General features: G+C 36.2%; 1 protein-coding gene across 2 annotated transcripts in view; it reads left to right on the forward strand.

The window, feature by feature from the left end:
• Positions 1-23891, forward strand: part of LOC137399398 (CWF19-like protein 2) — a 36361-nt gene that overhangs the window by 7274 nt on the left and 5196 nt on the right. Inside the window, exons 2-18 of one of the 2 annotated variants that reach the window (XM_068085489.1) lie at positions 1246-1408; positions 1921-2031; positions 4344-4430; positions 7143-7232; positions 7727-7925; positions 8683-8822; positions 9046-9671; positions 10000-10133; positions 10451-10507; positions 12158-12252; positions 13254-13415; positions 15805-15984; positions 16277-16342; positions 16614-16817; positions 17030-17146; positions 19097-19255; positions 21180-21362. In XM_068085489.1, coding sequence (XP_067941590.1) covers positions 1331-1408; positions 1921-2031; positions 4344-4430; positions 7143-7232; positions 7727-7925; positions 8683-8822; positions 9046-9671; positions 10000-10133; positions 10451-10507; positions 12158-12252; positions 13254-13415; positions 15805-15984; positions 16277-16342; positions 16614-16817; positions 17030-17146; positions 19097-19255; positions 21180-21362 — 2688 coding nt within the window. In that variant the 5' untranslated portion in view covers positions 1246-1330. The remainder of the gene's footprint in view (positions 1-1245; positions 1409-1920; positions 2032-4343; positions 4431-7142; positions 7233-7726; positions 7926-8682; positions 8823-9045; positions 9672-9999; positions 10134-10450; positions 10508-12157; positions 12253-13253; positions 13416-15804; positions 15985-16276; positions 16343-16613; positions 16818-17029; positions 17147-19096; positions 19256-21179; positions 21363-23891) is intronic. The other variant, XM_068085490.1, reaches the window with a different exon arrangement.

The raw sequence follows: 23891 nt of genomic DNA on the forward strand, positions 1-23891 counted from the left end.
ATTAACATCTTCAGGTATTCTATATAAACATATATTTAATACACATGTAAGTATTAGAAGGCTATATTGCACTTAGCAAAAATTGGGAAAAAGCGGTTTGGTTGCTGGTAGATAGTAATTTTTGTCCGAGGCTTTTTGAAGGATGTTCAAACATCTTCAGACCTTTTAAATAAACATATATTCAGCACACAGCAAGCTATGGGAAGGTTCTATTACTTTTATCAGAACTGTGACATGAACGCTGGTTGATTGCTGGTCAATATTTTTGTCTAGGGATCTTTAGATAGTGCCAGCAAAATTACAAATAATTTTAGAAAACGCCCTCAGCTTAGCCTCTTTAGTCCAAAACTTGGTATTGGCCATTTTAGTGAGCTTTAATGAGAAGACTGTTCCCATTTCAGAAAATTCTGTTGACTTGCTGGTCAAATAAATCTATGATATTCAGCTGCATTGTTGATCAATTTTAATGTATGTATAGATCTTATACAAGTATTTTGGTGTGTTAAATAAATATGGCACCATCTCTGATTATCATGTTATAGCAAACAACCACTTTCTAGATCAAAGGTCGGATGACTCTGAACTTAAGGCCGAAATAGTGTTCAGGTTAGGAACAATTCTAAATTCAACTCTTTTTGTACTAAACTGCATCTGAAGGAATCGGAAATAATATATTTGACAAGCAAAATATCTGACTCATATATCGAAGCTTACTTAATTATTTGTTACCAAAAGTCAAGGAATAAGTAAAGACAGAACTTATAGAACTCAATAAATCATTAGTTTACATATCAGGGGCATGAGAATCTTCTCTGTCCTGCCTGTCAAAGCAATTAAGTAAAAAATAACAAACTGAAAATTTATGTAACAGCCAAGAATATCTCATTGTATTTTTAGTAGAAGGATGGCTATTCAGTGTAATGTTCTCAATAAAAGAAATCTTAATCATTTCTGTCTTTACTTCTATATGATTAGCATTAGTTTAAAATACTTTGCTCATACGAGTACTTTGTTCATAGCATGAAATGCCATTGGACTCTTAGAATCATAGTATTATGAATATTGTTGTTCTATTGAAAGCAAAGTGAGTTGAACAAAAAACAAAGATGAGCTCATCTATCAACCAGTCTCGGAGAAAGAAGTAAGACAATATTGGTGTCATAGCAATGGCTGGGAGTTGGCTGAGTGGCTGGGAGTTGTTGGGTTTTAACCTTGCTTCATAACATTGCCTTTTATAAATTTTAGGCAGGCATATGCTACTGATCACTGATTGATTTTAACCATTAAATGGTTTGACAAGGAAGGCTGCCAGTCATCTCTTGCGCATGCAATGAACTTTGAAAGCAGCACTCAGTTGGAGGCTGAAAGAGCAGAAAAGAGAAAGGCTAGAGAACAGCTGTTGGAAGAGGTTTGTCTTCTCTTTTCTTTCTGCACGATCAGTAGATTGGCGTTTTTACGTCATCAATTCGTCTGCACACGCGCTCGTTTGCGGAAACGCCGCCATAGTTGTGGACAAACAATCGTCATTCACTTTACGTTATTGAATTGTATTTTTGGGGTTATTTCTATATTATATCGGGATTCTCTGGAAAAAAGTGTTCAGCGTCGCTATACAAAGTTGCGAACAACACCGTTGTTTGCGAAAATTAATTGCAGAAACTTTGTATTTTCAAAGATAAAAGTCATCTAGAAAGATGGCGTACCACGATAGAATGATGTCACAAAATATGAAGGATAGCTATAGCTGGACATATCGAAGTACAAACATACAGACGAACTTTGAGATTTATGTATATATATATATTAAAATGATAAGGCTCGTGTTCCTACGCTTTTGCCATTCCATGATTTGAGCTCAGTTGTCTCTTAGGACAGATTTTATGTTTAAGGTAATTTGTTCAAAAAGCATTTTTTTTTCAGGCTAAAAGGAAATATGACATAGAGGAAAGGAAAATTGCTGCAGCGAAAGCAAAAGGAGAAGATCAATGGATGCTGCCAGAGCTGAGCAAACACCTTGATCATCAGGAGAAGGTAGTGATATCTCATGTATTTTATACAAGATATTAGCTAGCCTATGCACTGGTAGAACCATGTAGGGGAAGATCACAAGTGCTAGAGTTAGGCAAGAGTTTAAACAAGGAGGGGCAATTTCCTTTTCACTATCATGTATTTCTTTGGCTCAAGTACAGAGATGTCAATGCACTATCCTACAGTAGTAGCTTTATCATGATTACTTAATCGTTTTCCGTATGTTGCTGGAAAACGGGAACTTTTGATGAGCACTAAATAACCTTATTACCTGAGACTTGACTTCAGTTGATTTGTTACGTCTCTAGTCTTCCTTCAGTTGATTTGTTACGTCTCTAGTCTTACTTCAGTTGATTTGTTACGTCTTTAGTCTTACTTCAGTTGATTTGTTACGTCTGCAGTCTTACTTCAGTTGATTTGTTACGTCTTTAGTCTTACTTCAGTTGATTTGTTACGTCTTTAGTCTTACTTCAGTTGATTTGTTACATCTCTAGTCTTACTTCAGTTGATTTGTTACGTCTCTAGTCTTCCTTCAGTTGATTTGTTATGTCTCTAGTTTTACTTCAGTTGATTTGCTACGTCTTTAGTCTTACTTCAGTTGATTTGTTATGTCTGTAGTCTTCCTTCAGTTGATTTGTTACGTCTCTAGTCTTACTTCAGTTGATTTATGTCTCTAGTCTTTCTTCAGTTGATTTGTTATGTCTCTAGTCTTACTTCAGTTGATTTGTTACGTCTCTAGTCTTACTTCAGTTGATTTGTTACGTCTCTAGTCTTACTTCAGTTGATTTGTTATGTCTCTAGTCTTACTTCAGTTGATTTGTTATGTCTTTAGTCTTACTTCAGTTGATTTGTTATGTCTCTAGTCTTACTTCAGTTGATTTGTTACGTCTCTAGTCTTCCTTCAGTTGATTTGTTATGTCTCTAGTCTTACTTCAGTTGATTGTTACGTCTCTAGTCTTACTTCAGTTGATTTGTTATGTCTCTTGTCTTCCTTCAGTTGATTTGTTACGTCTTTAGTCTTACTTCAGTTGATTTGTTATGTCTCTAGTCTTACTTCAGTTGATTTGTTATGTCTCTAGTCTTACTTCAGTTGATTTGTTATGTCTCTAGTCTTACTTCAGTTGATTTGTTACGTCTCTAGTCTTACTTCAGTTGATTTGTTACGTCTCTAGTCTTACTTCAGTTGATTTGTTACGTCTCTAGTCTTACTTCAGTTGATTTGTTACGTCTCTAGTCTTCCTTCAGTTGATTTGTTATGTCTCTAGTCTTACTTCAGTTGATTGTTACGTCTCTAGTCTTACTTCAGTTGATTTGTTATGTCTCTTGTCTTCCTTCAGTTGATTTGTTACGTCTTTAGTCTTACTTCAGTTGATTTGTTACGTCTTTAGTCTTACTTCAGTTGATTTGTTACGTCTCTAGTCTTACTTCAGTTGATTTGTTACGTCTTTAGTCTTACTTCAGTTGATTTGTTACGTCTCTAGTCTTACTTCAGTTGATTTGTTATGTCTCTAGTCTTACTTCAGTTGATTTGTTACGTCTTTAGTCTTACTTCAGTTGATTTGTTACGTCTTTAGTCTTACTTCAGTTGATTTGTTATGTCTCTAGTCTTACTTCAGTTGATTTGTTACGTCTTTAGTCTTACTTCAGTTGATTTGTTACGTCTCTAGTCTTACTTCAGTTGATTTGTTATGTCTCTAGTCTTACTTCAGTTGATTTGTTACATCTTTAGTCTTACTTCAGTTGATTTGTTACGTCTTTAGTCTTACTTCAGTTGATTTGTTATGTCTCTAGTCTTACTTCAGTTGATTTGTTACGTCTTTAGTCTTACTTCAGTTGATTTGTTACGTCTCTAGTCTTACTTCAGTTGATTTGTTATGTCTCTAGTCTTACTTCAGTTGATTTGTTACATCTTTAGTCTTACTTCAGTTGATTTGTTACGTCTTTAGTCTTACTTCAGTTGATTTGTTATGTCTCTAGTCTTACTTCAGTTGATTTGTTGTCTCTAGTCAACATTGGATATCTGAATTATTGTGTTTCTAATCAGGCTGGACCCATCATCAATGGCAATTTGATTACACTAACAAAGGATTTTGTGCAAGTTAGTTTTGTGCTGCAATGTAATCAACCCACTATTGAGTGACTTTATCATACTCTGGTTGTTTGTGTATTTAAGCTGAAACAAGAAAATTTAGTCTCAGTATTCAGAACACTCAAATAATTGTTGTCCTTCAAGTACACAGCGAGCTGAGAGTTTACATATTAGTAGTTTATCATTTAGCCTGCGGTTCTGATAGGCAACAGTTTTTCTTGTGTAGAAACTAAAGAAAAAGTCTAAAAAAGTCAAGAAGGAAAAGAAAAGCAAGCGTGAAAAAAAAAGTAAAAGGAAGGCTGATTCATCAGAGGTAACTCTCATTGTATAGTCTGTGGGCTGTAATCTACTTCTGTGGGTGTTGAGCACTACTTAGGCCTGTTGAAGTACTCAGGCTATATTAGTATGTCTCGTGTATACTTTAGACATTATTTGCCTACTTCTAGGGATGTCCTGATCATAGTATCGACATAAGGTGCTGGGTCAACATCGGATGATCATTTTTAAATAAATAAGTCTATAACCTCATATTTTCTACTAATTTGTTATTGATTATAGTGATAGTATCGTGGCCTACCGCAGCAATATATAGTCTTCAAGTTTTCATTACTCAGATAAAAGTCTATTGAATTATCATGGTGCCAAGTTGTTTCAATTCATACCTTAGCAATGTAGCTGATGTGTTCAGTGAACAATGTTATTTTAGTCAATACCTCAATATATTACAATTATTAAAGATGAACTTAGACAAAATTTAAACCATAACTGTCACATACAACTTTTTTCATATTTTGTAGGTAAATCAGACACGCTGATTCCTATTTTGTACTAAAACTAAAGATTGGTCCACTAACCTTCAAAGTCATTAAGACTTTTTTAAAGCGTTTCAATATCCGTCTCAAAAACAACACAATCGGCACAAGCTCTGCCCATAAATATGTGACGAAGCCTAGCTTTTTTAGGAACGGAAGTTAGGGATGTTTAGTCCGATTTAGAATAATAGAGATGGGTGTCTTAAAACCCATTATCTAAATCCAGCCTGTAAAATAATCTCAGTCTTTTATGAAAGGTAGATAAACTATTTAAAATTGCTCGTAGCTTGTTACTTGATGTTTAATAGGATGAAAGTCGCAAAAAATGAGCTCTAAAAAGCACGATTTTATCGCAAGTTAGCGTTGTTATCGCACTTTTTTGAACTCATTTTTAAATATGCAATGTTAAATAGCTTATCTCCCCTACCTTTCATAAAAGACAGATTATTTTGAAGGCTGAATTTAGATAATAATGGATTTTAAGGTATCCATCTCTATAATTCTAAATTGGACTAAACATCCCTAACTTCCGTTCCTAAAAAGCTAGTATACGTCACGTATTTATGGGCAGAGCTTGTTGTGCCGATTGTGTTGTTTTCGAGACCGATATTAAAATGCTGTAAAAAAGCCTTCATTACCTTGAAATTTAGTGAACCAATCTTTATTTTGAGTACAAAATCGGGATCAGCTTGTCTGATTTACCTAGTAAATACAATAAAAGTCGTACTTGACAATTATGGTTTAACATCACTGTGTTTAGGGGTTTTAAGAAACAATTGAAACACATGATTTTTCTATTTATTCTTTTGCTAAGCATATTTATCTTGTTTTATGGGAAATTTCTATGCATTACATTGTATTGTTATTTATACAGAATGATAGCTTATATATAACTATCAAGGAGGCAGCAATTATTCGGTTGTTATGGTTTAAGTAGATTTTATCAGTAAGAATCGGTGTTTTTCCATCATTTGAGATGGTTTTTTGATGTTTGAGGTGACCTGACTGCTACAATGTTTCAAGATTAAAATCTACAACACTTCATTGTGATTCAAACACTCAGAAAAATAATACGTGCCAAATAACGCCATTAGTTGTTATTGTTGCTATAGTTGATATCGGCTATTGTGTTCAAGTTGAAGCATTACATGTCTCTGTTATGTTGGTCTCTTTACAATTACAGGCGTCACAATCATACTTTTGATTAATCTGAGCGTTTTAATTGCAATCAAGTTTTATCGATTTTAATCTATAAACATTCCGGCAATCAGATCACCTCAAACATTAAAAACAATCGCCAGTAATAGACAAATACTGATACTTTCTGATAGAATCTGCTAAAACTTTGTGTAAATTAATCTTTAATAGCATTGCAACTGATCACAGACGGATAATGCAGTGTAATGCCTCTATTTACTATAATTTACTATAACTAGATGATACAATGAAGTGAAGGATCTTTACTCTATGCTTGTGTAGGTGATTTATTTTTCATATGAAGATCAAAGCAGGTTTACAAAATTAAGCCCTGTCATTTACTATTGTTCAGCTTGCCTTTCATTATCTGTGACAAGTGAGTCCTTCTTGAGAGTTTCTGGCTATATTGATAGTGCTGGAAGAAGAAAAACTTCTCACACCGAGAATTGAAGCACTACAAGTAGATACATCGATTTGGATAAGTTTTGTAGTTAGCACACGTACATGTATCTAAATATATTTCTTGTTTTCATAAATATGCACTGATAATTAAGTTTACATTCTTGTTTGTATTTAATGCACTGAAATATGCACTCAGTCATGCAAAACAAGAGATTCAGAACGTCATTTTTATTTGATTAGTTATCGGGAAAGATCAATGAATAATATTGGTAATTGGATCAGCTGGTATATTTTGTTGGCTGAACATTCTTTTCTTTAAAGAATTTCTTTTTTAATATGTTACTGGTACACTACAATCCTTCTAGCAGCTATTGGCATCGAGACACAGCTTACAGAGCAGCGCTGAGCTCTTTGTATAAGTACTGAATTTTTAAGAGTTCAGCTTTAAAACTGCTAATTTTGAATCAAATGGGAAAATCGCTGACTTATTCTCACAGTAATTTGACCAAAGTTGGTAAAGGTAAAATGCATTGCATGAGTTCTGCTGTCAGAGATGAATTACTAGTCATTTTTGTGTTTCTATGGTAACCAGAGCATTTGCCTTTATCTAATAGGGCTCTGATAGTGATCAGTGGGTGGAGAAGACCAAGGCAGTGGCTGCGAAGCCAGTGTTGGATAAAGGAAATGAAAAAGGCGTTATCAAGGTACATTACAAGCCTGTGTTTTGTATCATGGGTCACCATCTATGGATATATCATGGGTGACCATATAGCAGCATGTCAAGAGTAGCCATATAGGGGCATATCATGAGTGGCCATATATGGGCATATCATGAGTGGCCATATATGGGCATATCATGAGTGGCCTTATATGGGCATATCATAATTGGCCATATAGCAGCATGTCAAGAGCTACCATATAAGGGCATATCACGAGTGACCATGTCAACTACCTACATGTTGCGTCACAAGCAATCTGCATGTTGTATATGCTACCCATATGTATGTTGCAAATATAATGTGTCTATGGTACATAAGCAAACTATTTGTATGTTTCATACACAGGATATCTGTCTGTTGCATGCGCAAGTATGCTGGATTCACAGGCTATTTGTATGTTGCATCTCCAAGCTATCTGTATCGTATAACTCGTCAGTAGGTTGTGTTATGCCATCATACTGATGCATATTTGCTGGCAGGGTCCAGTACTGCAGAGAGATGACTGGATGACTATGAGTGCATCTGAAATACCAACTGTGTCTAGACAAGAACTGAGGGAGAAGATAAAGCAGGACAAGCTTCAGTATTCTGAGCAAAAGGCTCAGCCAGAACTCAACATAGATGAACCAGGAACACATGAAAAAGAGTTAAATCCTTACTGGAAGGCGGGGAGTGGTGGTGAGTCTTTCCTCTTTACAAACAAGTGATTGTACACTGGACGGCAACTCAATATCAATGCTTGTTGTTATTGTCAAGTTTGGGTTGTTAAACTACTGCATGTTCAAGCTATAATCATATTCAGCTAATAGGAGGCTTTCATGTGTCGATATATTTCATATCTTTCCAGTTTTAAGGTATCTGATTTTCCATCATCTATTTGCTAGCATATGCTTCTCAATTCTAACTAGTTTGACTTCAATAACTGTTTTGTGTATTCCAGTTCCACCACTTTTTCAGCAAATTATATATTGGTTGATTTTAATCCATCATTTTTTTTATGTCATCAAGCCGTTTGCACATGCGCTTCACGAAAAAGCCACCATATTTGTAAAAAATAATCATTATTCTTTTATTTAATAGTATTTATCGGTGTGGTTTTGATACTATAATAAAAAATTGCAAACAAAAGCATCATTTTCAAAACTCATTACAAAAGCTTTGTGTTTTAACAATAAAAGTTGTCTATAAAGATGGCCGACAACGATAAAATGATGTCACAAAAAACCGAAGGATACAAATAAGAAAGTGGAACGTCAATAGGATATATATTCTCATTATAACTATCAGTGGTTGACTTCCCGGATTTGTGTAGATATTCTGTATAATTGGCAAACTCTTTATGTTAGGGCTAGATGCTCATGTAGCTTCATTTCTCCGCTTGTGGATTTAGCAGCTGATATAGTGTGTGCATACGTACCGTTTTAACTTTCCACAGGACTTCCTGAAGTACAGCAGGCTGCCATAGCAGTTCCCAAGCACAACCTCTCTTTCCTTAAGCAAGCATACGCGAGATGTGAGAATCTGGCCAAGGAGTCAGGGGAGAGCCTTGAATCAATTGCCGCTGAGCGCTACGGGGTTTGTCCTCTTTTGGTTTGACCATTGCTCAAATACCACTCAAATCTGTTAGTTTTATTTTTATGTAGTCTAAGTTCTAATTTGTTCTTAAGATTGTGTGTCAGGTAAACATCCATTAGTTGGATGCATTAGGAACTCAAGCAGAGCGCTACAACACTGAATAGAGTCCTTATTATGGAAGTGAGATATGTTTGTGCCCAGTTTGCTTGTCTTGTTTTCGCAGTCTCTGGAGCAGCTAGAAGTTATGATAATGGAGGCGGAACGAAAGGAGGAGTTAACCAATGAAGTTATAAATCAACAGCAGGTCAGTAAAGGTTCAAGTCGTGCGCCTATTCATCGTGATCGGAGAAGTAGATCAAGGAGCAGGGATAGGTATCGAAAGCATCGAAGTCGATCTAAGAGTAGAGAAAAAACAAGAAGACAAAGAAGTAGGTCAGCTAGCCAGGGGTACGCTGAAAGATACAAATATAAGTCAAGAAGTAGTGAAAGATCAAGAAGAAAACGAGGTAGGTCAGACAGTCGAGAAAGGGTAAAAAGAGGTAGAAGTAGGTCAAGAAGCAACCATAGACATCAAAGCAGAAGAAATCGATCACCTAGTAAAGAAGATTATACAAAACAGAAGAATAGGAAAACAAGCCGAGAGCGCAGGAGATCTAGGTCAGGAACTAGGTCACAAAGTAGGCGTAGGTCTCGAGATAAATCACCTGACCGAGATCGAAGCCGGAGAGATCAAAGAATGTCAAGGAGTTCTAGTTCTGGCAGCAGTTCTAGGAGCAGTTTGTCTCCGAGGAGAGACAGAAAAGGGAAGACCGGTGAGATGCCTAATAACTCATCAGAAATATCTAAAAGGTATATTTTCGGTTAAAGTGGTTTGACAATGACGCAGTGTGTCTAAATGTATTCATGATTTTGGTGTATCCCTTCCGACACCATGTATTCATGAGTATAGTGTATCCTTTTCAGATACTATGTATGATTAATTGTAGTGTACCTCTGCACACACCATGTATTCATGAGTGCAGTGTACCCTCTGCAGAGAACATGTATTCACAATTCATGTTTTTCGTCCTTAAGCAGAGGCCGGGGCTATGGAGTTACTTACATTTGTATTTTTTAGAAGAGTTCAAATAATAGCTTTTACCGTAGATAGTGACAGTTATTGGTTTGTAATTTTCAGGTTTATGAAACCAGGAGATTTGGATTCTGTGGATAAATCGAAACGAGTTTTTCTTAAACCTGGTGACTCTCTAAATCCTTCCCGGTCCATGATCAAAACATCGAGTAACAATCAGCCATCTTGGAAGAAGCCAGGTTTGTGAGCAGACCGTGTATATAACAGTGTCAAGGTTTTTCCTAATTTCCGATTTTGCTCAGACAACATTGACTTTCATGCTGGAAATATCTAAATAATTTTAATTTTTTAATTTTAATTTAATCTATTTTGAGTTGACTTGTAAGTCTCTATCTTGTTGTCTTGGTTGTTTATCCGTTGTTTATTGCTGAAAATGTCAAAGGCAATTATGGTTTGTTTTGGAAACAAAGTTACTTTCAGTTGTATTGATTGGACAGCTCTGAATTATTTAAAAACTAAGCGAGTATGCCTGAATATTTCAGTTGTTCTTATACAGGGGCTAGAAGGGCACCGGATGCATCTAACGAATCTCTACATGACACAAGTAAATCTGGTAAACTCTAATATCAGTATTTTAATGTTTTTATATCTGTATCTAAACTCATTGGAATTCTATTGATGCATAAATGTATGGCCAATATGTTTGTGTAGCACCAAGGTATCTTTTGTATAAAATTTTGTACAGTAGGCGCTCCTACAATGCAAATAATTCGTTCCAGGAAAGTTTACATTATAGGGTTTTATGTTATTTGAACAGTAAAATACATGTATATTGCCTAATCCGTTCCAAGATCTTTCCAAACTCACCCCTTTAGTCACACGAAAAAAAAAATTAGACTTGACTTTTTAATTTGACGGCTGTACCATAATTGTAGTATTATTTGTTGCATCGACAACTTTTCTCATCACTTTCAGTCGTTTCATGGTTCATGATTGCAGCCATTATACAATAAGTTAAAAATATTTCCGTTGTCCATTTACTATGATATATTTATTTTTTTCCAGACAGCAAGCTCTATTCTGCAAAATAAAACTAATAACAAATATCTATACGTCTACAATTAAGCAAAGGAAAAATATATTTTCACTATTATCTTTAGTGAACGTAGTGTGTATCTGTCCATCGTCTATCTGTCTCTAGGGAGGTCAAGGTTAGAATAAAATATAGCTTTCGAGGATACTCCAACTAGTGACATTTAGATTGGCAAACCGGCGCTGTAACAATCGATCACTTTTAAGTATTTCTGAGCAATTGCGCAGCTATTTATTCCCACTGTTTTGTCTAACGGTCTATCACGACGAACTAGAATGTGATGGAACTTGTATACAAGTGCGTATATATAATAGAGATAAAGCTTTGTCTCATAAGTGTGATGAGAAAAGGAAAGCAACATTTTAAAGCTAACTACAAGATTTTTGTTATTCAAATCGAATCTGAGGACTTGCACCATTTTGACACCACGTTATATGGAAGTCTTCATGTAGCATGAAGCAAAAACTTAAGATGATTGTTTTACGTTTTGAGGAATTTATGTTATAGGAGGTGTACGTTATAGGAGGTATACATTATAGGTGTACGTTATAGGAGGTATACGTTATAGGAGGTATATGTTATAGGAGGTATACATTATAGAAGATAAACGTTATAGGAGGTGTACGTTATAGGAGGTATACGTTATAGGAGGTATACGTTAAAGAAGGTGTATGTTATAGGAGGTGTACATTATAGGAGGTATACGTTATAGGAGGTGTACATTATAGGAGGTGTACGTTATAGGAGGTATACGTTAAAGGAGGTGTACGTTATAGGAGGTGTACGTTATAGGAGGTATACGTTATAGGAGGTGTACGTTATAGGAGGTGTACGTTATAGGAGGTATACGTTATAGGAGGTATACGTTATAGGATGTATACGTTATAGGAAGTGTACGTTATAGGAGGTATACGTTATAGGAGGTGTATGTTATAGGAGGTGTACATTATAGGAGGTATACGTTATAGGAAGTGTACGTTATAGGAGGTATACGTTAAAGGAGGTGTACGTTATAGGAGGTTTACGTTATAGGAGGTATACGTTATAGGAGGTATACGTTATAGGAGGTATACGTTATAGGAGGTATACGTTATAGGCGGTGTATGTTATAGGCGTGTCTACTGTATACTAAAGCTGTTTAACATGTCAACATTGTCTTATGTTTAACAGCAAGTAGGACAGATAACGACAGCTCATCTACTAGTAGCTCAGGGGAAGACTCAGCTGGTGAAAGTTCAGAAGAAGAACAGTCAAGGCCAGCTATGGTATTGCATTATCATACATATCTACAGCAGTACATACATTAGACAGCAGTTTTGCTGCTTGTTATTGCTTTCACTGTATAGTATAATATACTATATAATATTATTATACAAGGCCCTGTTATGGTACAGAGCGTATCATTACTGGCTTTTATAGAAGTTGATGTACTCTATAATCAGTACTTTAAATATTTTACTAGTTATACTTCAAGTTGAAATTTTATTAATTTGCATGTGAATTTTAAATAGCCAATTAATTTATGACTCGCTAAGATCACCAGGTGTCTGGCAATAGGCTGCCAAAGTCAGCGCTGTGATTAATCGAGTTTGAGTGATGGAGATGTCGTAATGCTTGTACATATACAGCGAAGGAATGGTTTTCCCTCCCTCTCTGTAAAGAACTGATAGATTAATGAAAAGAATAGTGAATATGCTGGAGTTCATAAGGGTGGCACAACTCCTAAGGGTGACACACCACCAACTCACAGTTTTAAGCACCGCAAATATGATAACTGCATATGCAATAGCAAAACTATGATTGATGTGCAATTCTATAGTTGCCTGTAACATGAATATGCTGTCAGTCTTGGTTTCCTCCGTAGCGACTGTCGGTTTAAAAACCATTTTCTGTAACGATTATTAGTTTCCTCTGCAACTGAAATAAGCAAATGCAAGTCGAGACAATCTGGCTTATACAATTGGTTGTTGTACACACATATTGACGTTTGTTATGTATGTGGAGTCCCTCACTCCACCCCTAAACCTGATTAATGATTGGGTTGGGTGTACACTTGGGACACTTGATGACTCATTATTATATAACTGTTGAAAGGTGTACTGCTGGAAACCTGTGGAAGCCCAGGACTCCCTATGTGTACTAGTTCTAACTAGTTGGCCTACCTTTAACTCTGCAGCAAATTTTAGCAAGGAATAATGGCTCTATTTAATAAATGACCTTGACATTCATGCTGTGGCACTAAACTGAAGCTCTTGCTCTTGATTAGGTAGCACTAACGGATGATGAAATGAATGCTCTCGGTGCAAAGATACTGAAGGCAGAGCTGATGGGGAATGATGATATGGCTAAAGTGCTGAAACAGAAGCTGCACCTCGCCCGTCAGGCTCGTGAGGCTGGGGTGAAGCTTGCCCCTACTCAAACTGAAAAGGTTAAGCAAAGTTTTAGCTTCCATAACGTTCTGCGTACCGCTTTCAGCAATATTCGATTAACTCAGTAACTACGGTATTGATCTACAAACAAATACAATTAAACAACATATCATACACCAATTTGTTTGCTTTAAAGCAATTGTTTGATTATCTTCGCATAAAATATGTATGGTGGTTTTGGGCACGGCCATTGCTGATACATCATCATATACACGCGTGTCTACTTTCAACAGATTGCTTGACATGGGTTATCTTGTACACCAATCAGTGTAAAAACAACTTTATTTCTCCTAAAATTGTGAGGGGTACTCGTTTATTATTCCTATGCTTTTCATGTAGCCCAAAAGTCCCATGGCAGTCCAAAAGCAACAGACGTGTTACAATATCTTTCGTCATGTCGTGCACTCAACTCGTACTTGTGTCTTTTTCATTTGTACAACAAATACAATAATACAGTAGAGGCTCCTATAACGTAAATTCATTCCAGATAATGTAAAAAATTTATGTGAAGTTTTGCTTTCTACTACATGAAAAATTCCATATAACGTAAAGTGTCAAGTTGCGCGAGTTTTCAAAATCGATTTGAATGTTAGTTTATTTTGCCGCACTTGCAGAAAAAAGACGCCGTGCGTTTAGCGGCGGTTTATATATAACTTTCGCGACATTCTAGTTCGCCGTAATAGATCATTAGATTTGTCGACAAAAAGGCGAATGGGACAGCTGCACAATTGTTCATAAATACAAAGGCGATTGATTGTTGCAGGTGTCACAGCGTCAGTCTACCAGTCTTAATATCACGAGTTTGGTCGAAAATTATCTTTATCCTAACCTTGACCCCTGGGTGATAGACGACGAACTGATAGAACTGCTTTTTATAGTAAAAAGATTTTCTAGTTTTGCCTGAGTGGATTATAAAAGAGTTTTGACAATCGTGTAAATACCGTTTTATATAAAGCCTCACTTCCGGTGTCAGCGTGCCTTCAGAAACTTTATATACACTTACATTGAGCTGAATTTATTTTACACTTTTTGAAGATTAGAACCAGTGCTAAAAAAGATATTGACTGGAGGACTTTTATATCAGTCTAAGCTAGCAAAGAAGTCTAAATTTTATCAATATTGAAAATATTAATTATTCAAAAAACGGAATTTACCATTTATTTGATATGCACTTTTGGAGTTGTCTTTTTAAACGTTTAGGAAAGGAAAACTCCCAATATATGGAAGTCGTCAACAAATTAAATAATGGAAAAGTGGAACTGTTGTACTTAAGTAACCCTAGCTACTTTTTGAAGTGGGTTTTTGGAGGGTGAAAGTTAATGTCTCAGTAATATGTTATCAATTGGAGGCGTGGCATTTCCGCCGCCATGGCTAACTAGTTATGACGTCATTGTCTAAACTCTCATAATCATAAACTCGGGTTTTGCCTTAATGTAGACGTACAAAATATTTGTTATTAGCTTTTCTTTGCAGAATAGACTTTGCTGTTTAGAAAAATAAGCAAATCGTTGTAAATGAACGTCGAAAGTGTGCAGTTCCTATCAACTTGTTGTAAATTTACTGCAAGCAGGGTCTATAAAACCAGTCAGATTGATCATAAAAAGGAGAAAAGTTGTTGATGTAAACCAGTAATTTTTCAGTTACAGTACAGCCCACAAATTAAAAGAGTTGAGGGAAGTTTCTCCTTTTTGCATGGCCAAAAGGAATGGAACGGATTAGACACTATATCTTGGAACGGATTAGACAATTTACGTGTATTTTGCTGTTCATATAACTTAAATTCCTATAACGTAAACTTTCCTGGAACAAATTATGTACGTTGTAGGCGTGCCTACTGTATGGTATTTTAAGGTTAACTGTTATATTTCAACTCTTTTGGATTGTAAATTAATAATGTTACATTATCAATAATGTTACTTTATTAATTATTTAATTAAGAAAATTAATTATTAAATAATTAATTAATAATGGATTAATTATTTAGTTTAGCTATTTAGTTAATAAATTAGCTATTAATTGAATTATTAATTTAATTAAATTATACGAATTAGTCATCATCAGGTGTGTTGATAAGAAAGTAAGTATTTGCATAATTATTCTGAAATACTAAAAGGAGGTCGATTGGTGCAGATGTTACATTTTTGGTCTACTGAGCTGAATGTCAGGTGTTTGAGTCCCGTACAGAGCATCGTTTTATCTAAACCTCTAACCGTGTCTTCAGTCAAAGAGAAGCGACGGTTAAAGGTTCAGGGGGACAGACACAGCCCTAATGGTTCACATTAGCCTTTGATAACTTTTCGCTAGTTTCAGTCCGTTATATTGATTGCATTTAGAGTTGATGACTCTTTACACTCCCTCATCTACTGAGAACATATGACCTCTTAACAGGTTGTGGTGCTATCACACGCTGACAAGTTTGGCAATGTGAGACCCATTCAAGAGCAGGACGAAGATCTGACAGCATCTGGTGGTAAGAAGAAGCGAGCTAGGAAGGTTCCAACCCACAACAAGTCCGGCGAAAGAGAAAGATATTTTGCGGATGATGATAAGTTTAATATCAAAGACATGGCGAGTATTGCTTAAATGAAAGTTGTGTTCTTTGTTGGTGAGACAACTACTGTCTTTTGATCCTTGCCCCTTGAGTCGTTTGCTGTATGTCATTAAAGTATTATGGAATGTGTCACAGCTTGTTATTTATAAGTTGTGTTGTTTTGAAGCCTGAGTAACAACCAAAACAGCTTCCTATAAAATGAAAAGTTAAACTGGCAAATGTATTAGCTAATAAGATAAAAAACAAGGAATTATCTTTTTTCAATTTCATTTCCCTGCTGTCCTTTACCTGCTGCCTCTCTGTTTTTAGGTGCAAGCTGAGAAGATGACATCAGCTGAAGATCACCATTTGATGTTCTCCAAGATGGCAGCCAAGGTGTGGTTCTATTTGAATAATTAAACAATTTGTTACAATTTATCATTCAGAAAAGCTTTCCATGTCAGTATCAGTTCTGTCAAGTCAGTTTTATGCAGGTACATGTACTTTTTAACGATAGGGGTACTCTAACATTTGTTTTAGAAAGTTTACTTTATAGACACAGTTGTCCAGAGGGCATATGGGAACCTTTTTAATTAGTTTTGTATCCTCATGTGACGTTTCCAGTTCAAAGAATCACCAGTTCTGATATAAAGTGTCACTTATTCAGGTCACAGAGAAAATAGATGACGATAACCAGATCGATGACGCGATGATTAATCGAGCCCGGCTCCAACATGACCCAAGAAAGGAGGCTGTCAAGCAGCAGCAGCAGGCAAAGTCGGACAGCAAGCGTCTAGCTCAAACTTTAGAAAACTGTCAATACTGTCTGGAGAACATGACCAAGCACCTTATCATCGCTGTCCATAAGAATGTAAGTACTGTTTCAGATGACCAGCTATGTGTGTTACATGACACCTGACACTGAGTAGTTGGTGCTTTCAATAATATAAATAGCCATGTAATGTTTATTTCGCATTTCTATTTCCTACTGACATTTATAACTAAAGCTTGCTGACTTTGTTCTGTTGTATTCAGTGCCCTTTTGTATAAGGGCATATATAACTTGCATTTACATTTCTGTAGACCTATCTGTGTTTGCCCGAGCACCAGTCACTGAATGAGGGACACTGCAAGATCATGCCGATTCATCATTGCATTGCATCGACTATGTGTGATGAAGATGTCTGGAATGAAGTACAGGTGGGATGTTGCGCAAAGAGGCATAGTTTCGCAGCTAACTATTTAAATGAGGTGTTCTAGAACCTTCTTGCTATAGAATATTGCTAATAGCATTAAAAGGTTGTTGTACCACTCTGTCACAACAAACTTTAAACTTGTTTTAGAAGTATGTCATCGAGGACCCTTAGGAAAGTATGTTGCACTCTATGTTGGTCTTATGTGTTGCCTTATTGATATAACAAATGATTATATTAGGCTTCATAATGTAGTTTCAGGATTTCAGTTTTGTACCTTTATAACGCGCGACCTTCAGATCTTGAAATTTGGGGAAAGAGATTCAGCCAAGGCAGTTTGATATATTTGCAGTTTTAACTCAGAAGGGATAGTCAGTAGTGTTTATAGGTTTGTTTTATCATCTGCAGTCTTTTTCATTGAGGTTATTTCTATCTGAGATCGTAATTTCGAGTTTGTGCCTCACCAAAGTTATTTCTGAATGTAACAAATACTTCCTCCAAGAGCCAAAGTAGGTTCCTTTACATTGTGAAGTTTAATTGAGCAAATCAACAGTTGTTTGTAGCATACAAAGCTAGTAACTTTGTAACTTCTTCACTAAACTATCAAAAAACTATTCCCCTGTGGCAGGTCGTAAATAAGCGATTAAAGAAATTAGGAGTTATTTTCTCTGTTATTATGGGTGGCATTGCTCAAAGAGCAAACTATTCCATGTATTATACATGGAATAGTTTGCATCAGCTATAATAGCTGATGCATATTGTATTGCTACTCACTAAACTTGTATTAATGTTGGTTCAAACTAATTATTCTGAAATCAATTGGTAAACGGGTCATAATTTTTAGTGGGCGAGTACAAATGGCTACAGTTATACCATTCCTTTTGATATGAAATGCATCTGGCTGTATCCAGAAATATAGCACTAATGCTTCATTTGACAAAGCTGGTTTTTATTGTTTAGTTAGATTTACAATTATGCCTATGAACTCGTGACCTACAGAGGATAAAGCTTTTGATTTGCATTCTATAGACAGAAGATTGAACCTCTGGTTCTGAAATCTGGTTCTACCTGAAATGATTTTGTGTTACATTAGCAGGTCTGAACTCTGGTGTTTGAGCCGACACTCCTTGGCTAAGAGAAGTGTAATAAATTAATCAAACATAAGTAGATTAAAACATTCATCCTGCATTCCCATGAAGCCTAGTGTGTTCCTCAGCATGTTGAGCTCACATTTAAATGCCTGGTTCAGTGCTTTTTGGAGCCAATATTTTTGCTCCTATTTTAATGGCGCTAACGCTTTCGGCGCTACTAAAAAATAATTTTGGTGTGAAATGAAAAATAACTTATTATATTTATTATAAGTTTTATTATATATTATTATTTATTATTATTGCGATGTATGGATTTGAACTAGGAAAGTATTCAAACTTTTATTTTGACAATAATGCAGACTACGGCGTAATATTTATAATTCATTCATCATCTCTCACAAACTCTGGAATAAAAAATGCTCAATTCTAAAAATTGAATAGACTTATTATTTTTTTCATTTCATTGTTTTGGTGTGTATGCGGGCTTATCATTCATTCTTGTTCTCGCAACTCCAAAACCAAATGCCTCTTCTCGCTATCCTTGTCAAACGCTAATAAATATCCATTGAGACAGAATTTTAGTTAATCCTCTTTGCTCCACATTGTTTCTTCCATATTTGCCGGTGGGTAAAAAATGAGTGAACCTTCAGTTCAAACTAAAGAATTCTAAAAATGGATTCAGCAATGAGTATAGTCGGCCATTAATAATAATAAGCAGTGCCAAACCGTAGAGTGCCAAATAATTTGGAGCCGAGTTCATTTAGAGCCTAATAGATGATGCCAAATCAATCCATTCCATTAAATGCTAGCATCCTTCAAACCTTGCTGCGGCTAGCTTAAGGGAGAGCATCACCACTTCTGTTTAGGAGTTTAGACGAGCACTGGTGAAGATGTTTGCTGCCAATGATGACCAGGACTGCGTGTTCATGGAGTGCTGTCGTCATCTAAGGAGACAGCCACACATGGTGTTAGAGTGTATACCAGTTGAGAGGGAGCTAGGTGATATGGCTCCGATTTATTTTAAGGTTAGTCCTGTTTTCCTATTGTATTTGTTTCAGCTGTAAGAAAAAGTCAGTCTGCTGGCAGGATGTACTGAGGTATGTACCGATGTACTGAGGTATGTACCCATGTACTGAGGTATGTACCGATGTACTGAGGTATGCACCAATGTACTCAGGTATGCACTGATGTACTCAGGTATGTACCCATGTACTGAGGTATGTACCCATGTACTGAGGTGTGTACCGATGTACTGAGGTATGTACCGATGTACTGAGGTATGCACCAATGTACTCAGGTATGTACTGATGTACCGAGGTATGTACCGATGTACTGAGGTATGCACCAATGTACTCAGGTATGCACTGATGTATCGAGGTATGTACCGATGTACTGAGGTATGTACCCATGTACTAAGGTATGTACCGATGTACTCAGGTATGCACCGATGTACTGAGGTATGCACCGATGTACTGAGGTATGCACCAATGTACTGAGGTATGTACCCATGTACTGAGGTATGTACCCATGTACTCAGGTATGTACCGATGTACTGAGGTATGCACCAATGTACTCAGGTATGCACTGATGTACTCAGGTATGTACCCATGTACTGAGGTATGTACCCATGTACTGAGGTATGTACCGATGTACTGAGGTATGTACCGATGTACTGAGGTATGCACCAATGTACTCAGGTATGTACTGATGTACCGAGGTATGTACCGATGTACTGAGGTATGCACCAATGTACTCAGGTATGCACTGATGTATCGAGGTATGTACCCATGTACTGAGGTATGTACCCATGTACTAAGGTATGTACCGATGTACTCAGGTATGCACCGATGTACTGAGGTATGTACCCATGTACTGAGGTATGTACCCATGTACTCAGGTATGTACCCATGTACCGAGGTATGTACCTACAGTCAGTGTTTTGTCTGTTAAAATCTAATAGATTTGTATTAGTGAGTTATCAAGTTTAATTCGCTACACCAGTGCACGGCTTTCAATCCATCAAGCTGTGACATCTTCTTCTAATGTGAATAAATAGCCAGTGTAACAGGGATTTCATGTTATTTTATGAAGGCTGGCCTGAGTTTTGTAAAGCTGTGTCTGTTTTAAGGCTATCAAGTTTATTCCTGACTACCGGTCTCGTTTTTGGAGATGTATTTTTCTTTTCAGCGTTTCAACCGCAATCAAGTTTTGTAGAATTTATCTTAAAACATCCTGGCGGTCAGATCATCAAATAATAAAAATAATCTTGAATGATAGAAAAATATCTAAACTTTTTAATTAAGGTTTTTTAAATTTGACATGAGTATGTATGAATATTTGTGTTGCATGAGGTGATATTACAGTCGACTGAAGCATATTCTGTGGTGTGTTTTAATTATCCCTCAATATGTTGTTTCCTCCTGTAGTCATGGTGTAATAGACCAGTCACGTGTTGTGTGGTAATCGACCAATCATATGCTGTGGCAATGCTCTGGTAGACCCATAGATTTAGTAAACCCAGTATAGTAAACCTAGTATTGCAGTAAGTATAGGGTTTACTCATAGATATATATACCTATGGTATATATATCTATAGGTATATATACCTATGGTATATATATCATAGGTATATATATCTATGGGTTTACTATATCTATGGGCAGACCATTTATATCCTGTGATAATGTTGCTGTAAGCCAATCATGTGCTTTGATAATGTTGCAGTAGATCGAATATATACTCAGGTATTGTTTTACAAATGCATGTCATGCAAACGTGAAACTTCAGGTCAGAGTTCACAAATTGTAGAACTTTTTCCAAGTGAACTTATGTATTAGAGCCTATGACCTTCACCTCATTATCATACAAGGGTTTTAAAGATTTTTGCTGTTGAAATGCTAATCAACACCCAGCCTAATGTCATACAATTTGTACTTATTTCTTTCCTAGAAAGCAATTGATGAAAGTGAGAAGGAATGGGCCCAGAATAAAAAGCTGGTAAACTTGAGTAAAAAAGATATTCGTCATTCCGTGCCAAAAGGATTTCCATATTTCTCCGTTGATTTTGGCCTCGAGGGCGGATTTGCTCATGTGATTGAAGATGAGCAGACATTTCCTCCTTACTTTGGAAAGGTAAGAGTTGTCTTCTCTATCTATTCTTTTTTAGTTTGTATCTTTTGCTCATGAAATGTTGGGTGCACTCTGCGGAGTAGTATAAAAAACTCTTCAGCAATTGCACTTATCGAGGATCGCTTTTTGTCTCATCAATGTCCAACTTTCTTTTCGCCTTTTCTCTTTTCGTTTCACACTCCTCACTCCAACTATCTTATTCGCTACGTTTGCTTGACCTAATATTCCCGAATGTGAACTAATTAATTTGGCCTAATAAAAGGTTTTGGTCAAAGTATCCCAGTTTATGGAAATACCAACTATTCAAATATAACTTGTTTTTAATTCACAATGGTCAGTCTACACGTTATACACATCTACACGTCTACATGAATAAGTTATTCAGAGACAGTTTAGAATAAATACGGCCTTAGTTATATGTTTTGGTGTAAAAGGTTGGTGGCATGTATCTGGGTTGTATATTTACAAACTGCTGCCTTCAGTTAATATTATATTTGTCATTATCTGTGGCACAGATTTAATCAGCAAAAGATCAATACATTGGAGGTCATTGACTGACTTGTGCCAACAAAGATCAATAGGCATTATTAGGTTTATGCAATTTTAAAGAGCGCTGCGGTCAAGCAAATGTCACTCATAGAGGAACATAGCACAAATACGAACATCAGCCCTGAGAAATATGCCAGGTGGTTGGCAAAAAATAATCGTCATGTTGGGAATTAACAAACATGTGAAACGATTCAGAGACACATGAGAAGATATTTCCAATAATAAGAATTTTCAATGCATGATAAGAATTATAATTTAAAGTGTAAACTTCTGTAGTTTACAGTGCACACTACCAATCTTGGCTGCCTCAGTTATTCCTTCATTTATTATCAAGTTGATGAATTCATAAATTCAAATTTTAAAAAATTTGTACGTGTCAGCAGGATGAATACTAGAGAAGGCATACCAGGGACGGAATATCTTAAACCATAACTGTCACGCACAACTTTTATCGTATTTACTAGGTAAGTCAGACACGCTGATTCCGATTTTGCACTCCAAATAAAGATTAGTCCACTAACTTTCAGAGTAATGAAAGCTTTTTTACAGCGTTTTGATATTGGTCTCGAAAACAACACGATCGGCACAACAAGCTCCGCCCATAAATACCTGACGTAACCTAGCTTTTTAGGAACAGAAGTTACGTAGGGATGTTCAGACCGATTTAGTATGATAGAGATGGGTGTTTTAAAATCCATTAATATCTAAATTCAGCCTTAAAAATAACCTGTATTTTCTGAAAGGTAGATAAGCTATTTAGCATTGCATATTTAGAAAGAGCGATAACAACGCTAGCTTGTGATAAAACCGCGCTTTTTGAGCTCATTTTTCTCGGCGTTCAGCCCATTTAAACATCATGTAACAAGCTACGAGCAATTTTAAATAGTTTATATACCTTGCATAAAAAACTGAAATTATTTTACTGGCTGGATTTAGATAATAATGGGTTTTAAGACACCCATCTCTATTATTCTAAATCGGACTAAACATTCCTAACTTCCGTTCCTGAAAAAGCTAGGTTTCGTCACATATTTTTGGGGGGAGCTTGTAATGCCGATTGTGTTGTTTTTAAAACGGATATTGAAACGCCTTAAAAAAGTCTAAATGACTTTGAAGGTTAGTGGACTAATCTTTATTTTGAGTACAAAATCGGAATCAGCGTGTCTGAATTACCTAGTAAATACGATAAAAGTTGTTCGTGACAGTTATGGTTTAACTCACAAAATCACTGTTTTCATAGTATGGATGGTGCATATTTGGAATTGTGCACACGTGGAGTTACCATGTGATAAGTTTTGTAATGGACATTCACATGTTGCGGGTTGAATGCGAATTGCCGGAATTCTATGCCAGAGGTCATAGCGGCGCACTTCTGTAACACTTAGCAGCAGGCTTTCAAAATAGGAATGACTAAAGTGTGGAAAATGTCTAAAATGGAATAGCTTGCAAGTGCTACTCACAAGCGTCGTTTCCATCTTTTGCAAACATGAAACATTCAATAGAAAAATTGCGAGTAACAAAGCTCACTGGACTTGCGAGTTTGTACCATTTCCTTTACCACAGACTTTGACCGTGTCACGGAAACAGTAAAAGTAACACTCAGAACTGGTTCAAGAGACCATATCATAAGTACCTCACACCGAATATTCTTCCGTAGTGCAGACAACTCTGATCTCATCAATAATTTGTTATGCCAGTAAATGTCAAGTGTTGGAAATCATCCCTGGTCGAATGACAGCATCTCGCGAGCAACAGTTCATGAGAATTTACTAGTTATATCCTTGATATGTATGTTTATATTAGTTTTCCTCATGACCACTCAAATTCTACTTGAAGGTAATTAGTAGAGTAAATGGCAGCTGGTATGGTATCTCCATCAAATAATAACAGCTGTGGTTACGTGTCCGGCTATTGACAGGGCTACATTCTATGCTCTCTAACAGTTTGACCACAGGCTAGCCATAGCTTCTCTCGCTTTCACTG

This window comes from Watersipora subatra, chromosome 7 (assembly GCF_963576615.1).
Source record: "Watersipora subatra chromosome 7, tzWatSuba1.1, whole genome shotgun sequence".
Classification (NCBI taxonomy): Eukaryota; Metazoa; Bryozoa; class Gymnolaemata; order Cheilostomatida; family Watersiporidae; genus Watersipora; species Watersipora subatra.